The sequence below is a fragment of the Myotis brandtii genome, unplaced genomic scaffold, assembly GCF_000412655.1.
Source record: "Myotis brandtii unplaced genomic scaffold, ASM41265v1 scaffold332, whole genome shotgun sequence".
Lineage (NCBI taxonomy): Eukaryota > Metazoa > Chordata > Mammalia > Chiroptera > Vespertilionidae > Myotis > Myotis brandtii.
This window is the reverse complement of record NW_005362797.1, coordinates 2,329,286-2,343,224: the sequence shown is the minus strand read 5'-3', so window position 1 is coordinate 2,343,224 and position 13,939 is coordinate 2,329,286. Positions and strand designations below refer to the sequence as shown.

The 13,939-nt window shown below is 47.5% G+C and overlaps 1 protein-coding gene across 3 annotated transcripts in view; it reads left to right on the top strand.

Annotated features, from left to right (window-relative positions):
- The window catches only part of TTC7B (tetratricopeptide repeat domain 7B), a 185,146-nt gene that overhangs the window by 22,310 nt on the left and 148,897 nt on the right, over positions 1-13,939 (top strand). For all 3 annotated transcript variants that reach the window (XM_014543676.1, XM_005871192.2, XM_014543675.1), the window contains exon 4: positions 10,125-10,255. In XM_014543676.1, the coding sequence (XP_014399162.1) occupies positions 10,125-10,255 (131 nt within the window). The remainder of the gene's footprint in view (positions 1-10,124; positions 10,256-13,939) is intronic.

Genomic DNA, 13,939 nt, shown 5'->3' with positions numbered 1-13,939 from the left:
CCTCCAGTGCCGGGCGCCGCCTCCCGGGCCACTCGCCACTCGCTGGCCCTCACATTTGCGAGGTCAGGGGCCGGCGAAGAAGGGTGCATTGCCAGCCTTCCTTATTAACCTCGGGTCAGGGAGGCCCTGAGGGAGCGCAGGCCGTGTCCAGAAAGCGGTGCCTCCAGCGGGCGGCCGCACGCAGGCCCGGCTGGCGCTCACTGGGCTCGGGAGCCCTGCTGATGGGCGAGTTATTCTCCGCGAGGACGTCCACGGAGGGTTCCTGGAGGGTTTCCCGGTAGATGAACGTTCAGATCTTGAAGGGACAGAGCCTAATTCTGACCTGTCTGAATGGGATATTTGCTAATGGCCATGACCTTCGAGGGGTCCTGACAAGGAGAGACATGTAACCACCGCAATGCTTCCTCCCTGGCAGAACCCCCACCCCGTCTGTTGGGGGCTGTGGCCCGCTCTGCGGGCTTGCCTGGTCGCTAGCTCATCCCGCAGGGCTCCAGGTCAGGGCTCAAGGTCGTCTCTGCCGTAGCGCCTGTATGATGGCACATCATGAACCCCTCAGAGCTTGGATTTCCTCCCTGCTGAGTGCGAGGAAGGGGAAGAGAGGGGATCCGGGTTTTTCCTTGAGAAGCTGCTTTTCTTTCTTTTTTGAAACCTTGAGATCCTTTCAGGTGCAGTGAAAAAAGTAGTTTTATTGGAAAGTCCCTGAGTGGAGGGAGTGGGGTAGAAGTGGGGCCCCCAGTCCTCGCTGAGTGCTTTTGCCTGTGTGCAAGACCCAGAAACTGGGGGGTAGGGGAGGGGGGTGAGAGTGGGCGGAGCTGTGCTGTGCAGCCTGGCGCCTGCTCAGTGTCTCCACTGGGACCTCCCAGGCCTCTTCCCATCTAGATGTAACGATGCTGCAATGGTGGGAGGTGGGAGCTGTATTGCATGTCGTCACTCATCTCAGGTTGCTAGGCAGAGCTTCCTGTTTATATTTAGATGGTGTAAGAAGAGCAACAAGCCCTTTTACTGCCATTGACCCATATTCCCGGTTAATGCTGGTTGTGTTGGTAGACTTCTCATTGGTCCTCTCTTGGGAAGCAAGCAGAGACTCAGAGCCCGAGGAAAGCTTGGGGCTGGAGCCTTGGTGCAGGTCCACGGTTCTTAGCTCTGTGATACACATCCGTCTCAGTGATGTACTTCTTACTTTGTGTTGAAAACCCCTGCTTGCTCCATTCCACCAGGGGTGGGCTTCTGGAGGGAAAAGACCAGGCCCCGCACTGTGAGCCCCAGCTCGCCGGAGCCCTGCACACAGTTGGTGCTTAGTGAGAATTTGCGGAGTGAAGAAAGGACACCTTTCCCCTGGCAGCTCTCATTCCTGGCTGCAGTTGGCACATCAGGGGCTACACTTTGCACTATAAGGATCCCCCTGGGTGATAAGTCCACCTTCTTAAGGAAAGAAACTAGAATCAAGACCGAGCGTACGTGGCATTATGTGGAAGAAAGGACACCTTTCCCCTGGCAGCTCTCATTCCTTGCTGCAGTTGGCACATCCAGGGGCTACACTTTGCACTGTAGGGATCCCCCTGGGTGATAAGTCCACCTTTTTAAGGAAAGAAACTAGAATCAAGACCGAGCATACATGGCATTATGTATTATTTAAGGTTGAGGGTCTGTGGTGCAGTGTTAACTGGGCTTAACTCCAAGGGGTGGGGATACGGATTCTATTTTCTTCTCCTTTCTCTTCCGTATTTCTCAGATCCCCCTCAAAGAAACCGAGGATTGGAATCGCCCCCAGGAAAGGGGTTTGTTAGTAATTGTACTTTCTGTTTATCAAGTGCACATTTATTATATGCCAGGCACTGAGCTACCTCATAAAGTCAATGGGAGCAGAGGCTGTTATTCCCGTTTGCTTGCCGAGGAAACAGAGGCCAGGAGATGCTGAGGAGCTTGCTAGGTCGTAGAGCTAGTGATTGGAGAAGCCAGGGTCCGACTCCAGGTCTGCCTGCTCAAAGGACCATATATTTTCACTTCTTAATATCTTACCCAGCAGTTTGGGAGTTAGAGAATAGATGTAATTTTTAACACAAAGATTAAAAATAATAAAACACAGGATTACCATATGGCCTACCGATTCCATTCTAGGTATGTATCCAAGAGAATTGAAAATATACATCCACACAAAAACTAGTACATAAATATTCATAGCAACATTCTTCATAATATTCTAAAAGTTTAAACAACCCACATGTTTATCAATTGATGAGCAGATAAACAAAATGTATTATATTCATACAGTGGAATATCCAGCAATAAAAAGGAATGGACTGCTTGAAACTAGATCGAGGTGGAGGTTTACAATATTATGAATGTAATAAATGCCACTGACTTGTTCACTTTAGAGTGGTTAATTTTATGTTATGTGAATCTCACCTCAATTTTTAAAAACGGAATGAAGTTCTGGTACTGGCTATAAGTATGAACCCTAAAAACATGCTGAGTGAAAGAAGCCAGATGCAGATAGTCATATACTGTATGATTCGCTTTGTATGTAATAATCGGAATAGGTGCTTCCACAAAGAAAGTAGATTAGTGGTTGGCAGGATCTGGGAGGAGAGTGGAGTGGGAGCAGCTACTAATGATTATGGGGTTTCTTTTTGAGATGATGAGAATATTCTGGAATTAGCTAGTGATGATGGTTCCACAATTATGTGAATATACTAAAACCATTGAATTGTATACTTTTAAAGGGTGAATTTTGTGGTATGTGAGTAATATCTCAATAATCTGTTATTAAAATGTATATAAAATAATATAACAAATGAATAAAATGCTCCCACGTGGAGACCTTCTAGCCTACTGTTACCTAAAGATAATCGTGATGCAAAGAATAATCATGGCATTTTACATAGAAAGTCTGCTGTGGACTAGGAGCCGGGGAACCGGCTGCAGGGCCCACGCTTAGCCACTACTTAGCACTGCTTTGCATGTAGAGACGGACAGATATGTCGGAGGTATGGGAGAGTGCAATGTAAGGGCAAGAGCAAGAACCTGGGAGTCAGAGTGTCTGGTTGGAGGCCTAGCTCTGCCATTCACCAGTTGTGTAATCTCGGGTGAGTCACTTAACAGCTCAGAGTCCTGTTCCCTCGTCTGGAGCACGGGATGACAGTAAATCCCCCTCACGCTGCGAAGGTTAGAAGAATCATGTCACACTCTGAGCACAGTGTCTGGCGGGTAGCTAGCACTCACTACGTGTGGTCATTGCTGTGACGTGGCTACTAAGTAGACGCTGAAAGAGCAGACATTCAGATTGCAAACGCTCACTTAGCATTTCAGGTTGAATGAGCATCTCGTTTGCTCCCAGAACTGTGGAAGGGACATGGAAAGTTCATGTGCTCTAGCAGGTGAATGTCTAATGCAGGGCCTGGCATGCTCTTCTTTCACGAGTGACGTGTGTGTGAGTGTATGTGTGTGTGTGTACACACGTGCACAAGACAACAGTGTCTGAAAATGCCCAGAAAGGGCCAACCATGGCTCCCAGCCCAGCGACCCCCCAGAGCTCACAGAGGCTCTGGAGTGACAGGGACTTCACAGGAGGTCTAGGACAGCTGCCGCCCCTTCCGCCCCAGCCTTTGGTGGGTTCCATCAGCTGTCTCCTCTCCACGCCCTGGACAAGGGCCTGTCCTCTCAGGGAGTGAGGTGCACCTGACACCTGTGGGAGTGTGGCCTTTCTGGAGGCGAGAACACGGGACCCGCAATCCAGGCTGCCTTTGCCAGGACTGTGCTCTGAGGATCTGGAATCCTTTCCTGAGTTTCTTTTCAGCCTTGGAAATTGAGATCCCTGGAAATTGTCCCAATGCCTTTGAAGTCCGTACCACGGGGCTCGGTTATCAGAGACGTGGTGTTATAATAAAGTTTTTCTGGTACTTCCAGTAATAGATTCCCCCGGGGGTCATGTTACAGCAAAGCAGCAGGGTGTACCTGTCCCAGGCTTGGCTTCCAGAGATGCGATTAAGAGAAATGAGGAAACAGTGCCTCATGTTGTGGTACATAGTTCACATAATTATGTTTTATGGTCTTTCATTGTGTTGCATAACTTCACAAGAAATTAATTCCCTGTTCATTTTAATGCGATTAAAAAATCAAAATATTTGTTTTGACTGTTAATCTTGTAGAGTTATACAGCTACGATGGTATCCCTGGAGCTCACCCCTTCCTACCGCAGACGGCGTGGGCGGCCAGCATCCAGGGAGTTGCCTGGGGTGATGCAGCTCTTAGTGGAAGAACAGCACCACTGCCCTGGGGCCCTGGACTTTGATTTCTGTGCCTGTGCAATTGGAAACTCATTTTTATTGTCATTGCTGTTATCAGGCACCGAATATGCTGTCAGCAGCTCAGTGGACACAGGATATTGTGAGCAGGGTTTTGTAGTCAGATAGACCAGGGGTCAAAACCTGGCGTTATCATTTACTAGCTGTGGAGCCCCAAGTTCAAGCTTATCTATAAGGTGCTGTTAGCACCTCCTTGCAGAGCGGCTGTGGGGATTATGGATGGTGATGTCACACCCGGCATAGTGCGGGGTGCCGAGGAGGGCCTGGACGAATGGACCGTTCATGCTACTGGAACTGTTCGGTCCTACAGACCCAGGTCGGGCCCCCAGCTGAGGGATCCTGAAGGAATTTGGGTGTTAACCCCTGAGTGATCACTGGATGTCTTGGCAGGAGATTGCCGCTCTCCACTTCCTCAGCCAAAGCCCCTACGGGTAGTCGCTGGGGAGATAAAATGGAGCTCCTTTCACAGGGGATGGAACTCGGTGTGGAGGGAAGCAGAGATGGAGGCCCGTTTGCTGAATTCCGTTCTGTAAGTCACACCGACAAAGAACACTTGAGGCCGGCACACTTGAACTTTTATTTTATTTTATTTATTTTTTTTGTTAATCCTCACCTGAGAATATTTTCCCATTGATTTTTAGAGTGGAAAGGAAGGGAAGAGAAAAACATCGATGTGAGAGAGACACATCAATGGGTTGTCTCCAGCATGTGCCCCGGCCAGGGCCAGAGATTGAGCCTGCAACCCGGGTACATGCCCTTGACCAGAATCGTACCTGGCCGATAGAGTCCACAGGCCGACTCTATTCACTGAGCCGAACCTGCTAAGGCACACTTGAACTTTTAAACTGGCCAGGGTCCTCAGCCCGCTCCTCAGCTGCCTGGTGCCCCTTCCAACGGTGACACCCCACCCGTCTGCTGGCGTCTGTACAGACACTCCACTTTGCATCCAACTCAGTAGATCTGTCTCCTGCTAGAATGCTACCCAGGGCAGGGTACATTTGCCCTGGCTCCCGCTCCCTTATAATGTCCAGAGCTGGTCCCTGCTCAGACCTTAGGCAAGTCACCTAACTCTCCGAGACTTTCTTTTTCCACAACATTGGAAGGAGACAGTGCCTGTGAAACAGGACCAAACAGGCTAATGCACACAAAAGAGCTTCAGAAGCCGTCGGGTGTGGCCGGAATGATTTCCTTATGGTTAATTTATTTAACATGTCTTACCCTTCACAGAAAGCACCTTTCAGAAGTCAGTCTATCTGTGGGAATTCTCTCCTGTGGAGGGAGGTCAATGGCTACTCCGCAGCACGTGCTCAGCCACTTGCTTCACCCATGCTTTGAAGCTGGCCTTGAGGACTGGTCAGGAAACACTTAATTTCTGTTTTGTACAAGCTTGGATTCTGGACCTGCAGATCTTATTGAGATGCCCCTTAGGTATTGCTGTCACATCAGTTATTTATCCAGTCCGGTTTTTGCTTTTCTTGTCATGCATTTCTCTGGGAAAAAGAAAGTAACTAGAAACATTATTGATGATAGCTTCCCAAACTGACAAGGTGTCGCCTGACATTTTAATGAGGGCCAGTTTGGGCCGTGACCTCAGGACTCTGCTGATTCTCAGACGATGTTGATCTGATCCCAGACACTTGAAATGTCCAATCGAGAGGGCTCGTAGTTCTTTTGACAGAGAACTAAATATTCTGGAACCAAGCCACATGGCCATGAATTCGCCATGGGCCCAGTGGCACGTGGGATGAATGGCATAGCATTTGGGAGATGGAAAGAAACAACGTTTACCATAAAGAGCCTCCTACCCAAAGATTGACTCCTTGCTGGAGACCCATTTGCCAGCCAAGACTTGGGGGTCCACATATCTGCCTAATTAGAACATAAACCCACAGAAGATACCAGTCTCTTCTCAACCGGAAGGTGAAGTTTTATACTAGTAGCTGGTTTAATGTTCTTACTGACTATGAATGGTCATAGACTGCAGCCCTAGGTGACATTGATATTTCAGAACTCCAAATGCAGATGATAGTCAAACTGTATTGAACTGGATTTGCCATTTCTTTGATTCTGTGGGCGTGGCAGGTCCCAGAGGGCCTTTGTCATCTTGGAGACTCGTAGTGGTCCGAGCCCAGCTGCAGTGGTACAAAGCGCCAAAGAGTAGACCCGTTTTCTTCCTGGCCCTTCGACACACTAGAGAATTTTGTTTTCTTTACATTAAATATCCGATACCAACTTGCTCATGTTTTGGTTGCTTCTCACACAAGCAGAAGGCAGATTATAAAACAATTTGTCTCTTTTTGCTGTTTTCTGGTGGTTTTAATTTTGCACAAAGGAGAACTTAGAGCACACTTTGGGAGCTTAAATCAAGTGCTTGCTCTTGAGTGGTTCTGGAGCCGTCCTACCAAATGGTGAATTTGTTCAGTTTATCTTGCATTCTTCAAAGACAATTTCAAGAAGTTGTAACAGTTCACACGGGTGAGGTTGCTGAGTGATTATTTTTTTGCAACTGCATAAACAACTTTGACTGGAGGGACATTAAAACAGTCATTACAACTGTATTCCTTATGTTCAAAAAGTCCGGTAGAGACATGGAAGCTAAAATTAGACCCAAATAAAATTTCTAGAGATGAAAACTACAATGTGTGAAATGAAAAATACACTGGATGTGATTAAAGGCAGATTAGATATTGAAGAAAAGATTAGTGAATTTGAAGATATAGCAGTAGAAATTTATCCAAAATGAAACAGAAAGGATAAATTAAAAAGAAAGTGGAAAGAGTATGAGTGAGCTGTGGATAACTTCAGGTGGCCTAATAATGTGTTAATTGGATTCCCTAAGGAAGGAAGAGTTAACACAATATTTGAAGAAATAATGACTGCACAGTTTTCAAATTTTATGAAAACTATGAGCCCTTAAATCCAGAAAGCTCCATGAAGCCCAGCACAAGAAACATGGAGAAAACTAAGCCAAAGCACTTCACAATCCAAATTTCTCACAATCAGTAAAATCGTAAAAGCAGCCAGAAACAGGCGGATGAACAAACATGAGGGTGACGGCAGATTTATTGTCAGAAACCATGGGAGTGAGAACACAGTGGAGCACATCTTTAGAGTAAGTGGGGAGGGCGGGGCAGAGGAAGCAAACTGCCAACCAATGAGAATATTTCTCAAAACTGAAGGCCAAATAAAGCCTCCTTCAGACACACAGTGACTGAGAGACGCCGTCTTAGTTGAACTGCACTGTCAGAAATGTTGAAGGAACCCCTTTAGGGAGAAGGAAAAGGCTGCCAGAGGGAAACACAGGCCTGCACAGAGGGGTGAAGAGCGCTGGGCGCCATGACTACGTTGACAACTGAGTTTCCCCTTATTATTTCAATGTCTTTATAGATAATTGACTATTTCAGCCAAAACAATAACCATGTAGGGTGGGATTTGTAACCTGTGTAACAGTCAAATGTATATATTAAGAGAATAAAGACTGGAAAGAGGGAAGTGGAAATATGTGATTATAAATGTGTTATACTATATGTGAAATGATTTAACAGCATGTGAAGAGACTGTGTTAAGTGAAACCCTGAAAGCAACCACTGACAGTTAGGCTCGAGACTTCAATAAATAGAACAAGTAGATGGATGGTCAGTAAGGATAGAGGAACGTTGGAACAACACCATCTATTTGCAAAGAAAATATATTTATTTCGCTATTTCTTTCAAACATATTCTTACTGTACAGCCCTCCAATTGTGCTTATTGGTATTTTACCTAATTGAGTTGAAACTATGTTCATACAAAGACCTGCGCACGAACGTTTATAGCAGCTTATTCATAATTGCCCCAACTTGGGAGCAATGGAGATGCCTTTGACTAGATCAGCCGTGGGCAAACTACGACCCGCGGGCCGGATCCGGCCCGTTTGAAATGAATAAAACTAAAAAAAAAAAAAGACCGTACCCTTTTATGTAATGATGTTTACTTTGAATTTATATTAGTTCACACAAACACTCCATCCATGCTTTTGTTCCGGCCCTCCGGTCCAGTTTAAGAACCCATTGTGGCCCTCGAGTCAAAAAGTTTGCCCAACCCTGGACTAGATTAATGGGTAAATGGAGTATTATTTAGCAACAAAAAGAAATGTGCTATCAGGCCGCAGAAGGACATGGAGGGGCCTTATATCAGTATTCTATGTGAAGGAAGCCAGTCTGAAAAGGCTATAGACTGCATGATTGCAGCTGCATGACATTCTGGAAAAGGCAAAACTACAGAGACAATAGAAAAATTACTGGTTGCCAGGAGGAGGGGATGGAGGGGACGTCTTAGGGCAGTGAATCTATTGCGTACAGCACAGTAATGGTGGGCACTTGACATTATTAAAACATTTGTCAAAGCTCATAGAACTGCACAACACAGAGTGAACCCGAACGAAAACTATGGACTTGAGTTGGTAAACATGAAATCAATAAAAACAACAACAACAAAAATATGGAAACGTTGAAAAATCATATAGTTTGTTACATGCCAATCTTACCCCAATAACGCTGTTAAAACCTATCAATTTGGCTGAGCTGCACCTTCTGTGACAAAGTGGCAACCTCTGAGCTCGAAGGTAGGTCCTGAGGTTTTGCCCCCTTGTGCATAGAAGCGGCCTCTCCTTCCCGCATCGTACAGCCGCCTCCCGTGGCCTCTGCAGCCGGAGGGACTGTCGCTTTTAGTCTCAAAATGATGCACGCGAGGCTTTGGGTCATTTTCTGATGTTTTTAGTGTGTCTGACCCCCTCTCTGTAGTGGCATCCACTTTGAAAATCAGCAACTAATGACGGGTGTTACTTGGGAGGCCAAAGGCCTGCATTCTGATTCCCGTGGTGCCGATAACTGATCTTCAGGTTTGGGGCAAGTCTCTTGCTTCACCATGGCAGACCTCAGCTCCTTCGTCTGCACAGTGGGTGGGTTTTCCTGCGACTCTGTCTGGCCCCTTCCAATTTCTGTCGGTAGTAAGCCTTGTCACTCTTTTATATGGAGGGGGATGTGTGGGATGTGTGTATACTGCATCCCAGGGCACTTGGCGCAGCAGCCCTATTGCAGGTAGGGGCACCGGAGACCCTCCACACAGTCCCTCTGCCTCCGGTTGTGGGTGCTACCCTGAGTCCAACTTGCTCCAGGCCGGGTGCCCAGGGCTGGGTTCAGGCTGTAGCTGCTGCCCTCAGCATTGTTCTTTTTTCAGCCTTTCATACATCCCAGCCCTGAAATCTCTGTTGGCTGAGAGAACCTCCTCCATCTGCAAAAAAAATGCCCACAAAGCAAAGTTCTGGGTGTTTTCTTAGCCCAGAACTGAGAGGTGGTCCATGGTGTGATGGTGAACCCAAACGCTAAGGCTGAGAGTTGGACGATTTTTCTAGTAACTGAGCCTCCTGAGAGCATCTAAACATGTTTTATGTTCGATTGGTTAAGTGTACATTTTGAGATAGAAAATATCCTTTAGCTGGTCTTGTTCCACGAGCCTAACTTACCTTTAAAATTCTTTAAGGACCCTGGGATGTAATTGACTGAGAAGCTCTGTTTGGTCTGAACGGGGTCACGGTGATCGAGTCCTCAGACTGGATATCAAAATCGAATGGTGCTTTGAGCACGGCCAGGGGCCTCTTTCCCCTGTAACTTTCGGATGCTCTTTCTGATGTTCCATTTGTCCGAGAGCAGGACAGAGGATCTGCTCCTCTGACCGCTCGTGGGCTCCTGCGGCCACTTCCTCAACCTCGCGAGCAATAGTTTAAAAATTAAGCCCCATGAAAAGCAACTCACCCAGTGTTTGTGTTTGATCTTTTTCTTAGGACTTTGTTTAGAGAAGTTGCCTGTTTCCTCTTCTACCAGTAACCTCCACGCGGACCGGGAACAGGAGGTCATCACCTGCTATGAGAAAGCGGGGGACATCGCGCTCCTGTACCTCCAAGAGATAGAAAGGGTGAGTGAGGACCGTGCATTTGTTCCAGTGGATACTTAAGAAAAATCAAATCAAATCAAATTGTGGAGGACTGTGGTCAACCTCGGGAAAGCCCTCGGCTTGTCCGCCTCTGGGCGCGAGGCTTTCCTTACTCTCCCTGACGCCGAGGCGAATCTGGTGGCGACCGTGGCGCCTCGTGAGCATGGACGGGTCAGTGCTGGGAGGCACTTGAACACGCTCTGAGCAGAAGTGACGGTGTGCCTCTGCTCATGCCCTTCCACCCTGAAGCTGGCTATTATGTCCGTTCTCCTTCGCAAAGTGGGTGGATCTTCACGTGTCCTTGGTGGACTCTGTACCAGCACCATGTACATCTGGGTTTGGGAGGCTTTACCTCGAAGGCTCTGCCGGAGGTCTGCTGGGGACTCTCAGCCGACCTGCTCGGAGCAGGTGTGTATCCCCTGAGACCATCGGGGACGGCTTCTCCTCAGAGTCCCTGGTTTGCCTGTCGTGTGGGGAATGGAGACCAGCAGCTAACAGGGGGACACTTGACCAGGGAGTGAGTGGGCAAGAGACCCCGAGCCCACGCCCTCGGGCAGCGGGCGTTGGAGCAGGATGGGCCAGGGAGGCGTCGCTTCTTGTTTGGAAGGATCTCTGTTGTTGGCTCTGCTCGTGCCTAAGCTCCTTCACTTCTCAGCCTCAACATCCCCATCTGTAAAAGGAGCATAATAATGGTCCTACTTCACAGTGTTCTTGTGGGGATTGTGAAAGGTCATGTAAATAAGGCACTTAGCCCAGGATTCTTGAATGAATGTCGCTTGTTTTTAACTAAACTCTGCCCCCAGCAGAACTTTCTGGAGTCTAACCAAGGCTCGACACGGGTATTTCCCCCTTCAGACCTTTTAGCCCAGGATTCTTGAATGAATGTCGCTTGTTTTTACTAAACTCTGCCCCCAGCAGAGCTTTCTGGGGTCTAACCAAGGCTCAACACGGGTGTTCCCCCTTCAGACCCCGAGATGTATCCTGCGAGGTATTTTGAAATGATTAGAAATCCTCTGAGTATTTGAAAATAACCATGATCTTGTTTCCCATCATTTTCATAGGTCCTCTGTCTCCGTGAGGATTAGAATAGAGAGGGACTACCAAGTCAGGGCTCGTTTTTGTTATTTTATAAGTGTACAGACTGGAAGTGATTTCTTCATAAATAATGTATGTGATGAGGATCAGAATTGCCTTGTAGGAGGCGGGGAGAGGAGGTGGAAGCACAAGAGAGGAGGGGGGAGGGCGGTGGAGTGACATTTGGCCTGGCCTCCACCAGAATGGACTCAGCCACGGCTCGGCACATCTGGGAATTCAGGAAGACCTCTGGCCATCTTGCCAAAGTGTTCTATCCGAAGGCTGCTATGAGGAAGGATTTTTTTTTGTTTGTTTGTTACTCGAAAGTTACGATTGATCTTTAGAGAAATGACCATGCAGCTTGCTTTCAAAGTCACATGGTTTTCCCTGCCTGCCTCCTCGAGAGCCGGGCTCCCGGCAGGGACACTGCTGACCCGGCTGATCCGTTCTTGTGGGCCCCACAGCCCTCGCCTCTCCGGGCCCTCATTTTGCACCGTCTTTGTCCAGCGGCTGCCCAGCCCTATCCTGGAGGGGCTGCCTTCTCCGGCCGGGAGGAAGGAGGTTCATCTGTTACCCATGTCTTTCGTGGCGTGGGAATTGGCAAGTCGGGATGTACTTCCTGTCTTGTTCGTTTATAACTACCCGCTCACCACTGGACTCATAGGATATAAAATAATTTTTTGATGGTTTTGGGGAAATGGTGATCATAGGACGTTAGGTTTTGAGAAGAAAATGCCCAGAAAGGGAGAGCCCAAGGGCACGGAGGAATTTGGGGCCAAAGCTAGAATTAGAACTAGCTTTTTCTTTACCTAATTCAGCACTTACTCGCTTCCCTGTCCCAGGCTACTGTGGTTTCCCACACCCTTATATATAGAAAACGCTCAGCAAGTATTTGGCCAGGCGAACCCTGGCTCTTAGTAGCGTGGGGAGCAGCCTCGGCCCAGGGTCCAGTCTCAGGGTGTGTAGACGACTTTCACGTTTCTGGCTCGATTTTCCAGTCTGAGTTTTCCTTCCTGGGAAAGCACTTTGAGCCTCCCCAGATCCAACAAGTCGAGAGAGTAGCAACGAGAGAGGTTGAGTGAACCAGACACCTGTTTTGACTGTAGTGGGTGCTCAAGAAGCGATCTGTTGATGGATGAGAAGTCTAGAGGAGAAATGACCTTCCGTAAGTGACCTTCGGGCTTAGTGAAAGTTCAAGCGTTTTTATGAGACAAGACAATGAGGATAACTGCTTGGACTTAAAAAAAATTTTTGAACTTAAATGACTTGAGAATTATGCAAAATTGAAAACAGAAATTTCAAGGAAATAGCATCTGAGGGAAGTCCAGGACTGGGGCAGGCTTGGGCGAGTAGTGCTTTGATTTTCTGGGTAGGCAGCTCTTGTAAGTAGAAAGCGCCACATGCTCTGTTCCTGTGTTGGTTCTGCCGGGCCAAGGCAGTCCGTCACTCAGTGATTTCCCCTCATTTCCCAGCCATTCTATAGTGAAGAAACTTCTATTTGCCAGGACCTTTGGGCATTTTACTTATCAGTTGGCTCTTAACTTCATGCACTGGCAAGAATAAAATTGGGGAAGAACTTTTGAGGACAGGTGGAACATTGTGGCCAGACTTTTCCGTTTGGGAACACTGGGTTGTACTTCCGAGGCAGCTCTATTCTCCGAGCTTCCCTAAAAGTGGCTATGTCCAGTGATGTTGGACATGTTTGCTCCCTGAAGGTGGGGACTCTTCAGGGAGGGGCTGATCTTGGCTTCCCCTGGAGCTAACTTACACTGTGAGAGGCAGCGGAGCACAGCGGCCAAGTGACTGCTGGTATTGGGATCTTAGCCGTGGAACTTGGGCAAGTTACTCAGCCTCTCTGTACAGTTTCAGGATCCCCATTAGTAAAATAGCAATAATAATTGCTAGACTGTTGCTGTGAGGATAAAATGATTTCACTCATGTTCTTCCCAGTAAGTACATGGTCAGCACACAGTAAATGTTAGTTTCCTTGTCACTTTCTGTTCCTGTGTCACCTGGCAGTGGAATCTGTCCTAATCTTAGGAGATTTCAGATATTTAGGTAAAAATCTGGAGTATTATAAACACACTGTTTTATTTAAAATGTTAAAAAAATTTTAGGGGAATGTTAATGGGAAAAAATTACTTTTTCTTTTTTAAAATATATATATATTTATTGATTTCAGAGAGGAAGGGGAGAGGGAGAGAGAAATAGAAATACCAGTGATGAGAGAGAATGATTGATCAGCTGCCTCCTGCATGCCCCACACTGGGGATGGAGCCCAAAACCCGGGCATGTGCCCTGACCGGGAATCGAACCATGGCCTCCTAGTTCATAGGTTGACGCTCAACCATTGAACACCGCCTTTCTTTTTCTTGTGTGGAAGATAATGGGACAACATTCTGCCTGGAGTCCCTATGTGATATCTGGGTTCTGGACCTCTGTTCACCCCTGACTGTTTGACCTTGGTCCAGTCACTGCGTCTAGCTTTCCATTTTCATGGTGGGTCTGATACTGCCTGACTGGTCTGAGGCTAGAGAACTCGTGAGTCTGTGTGTCTTTAGCTGGGATGCAAGGAGCTTCCCACGTGTTATT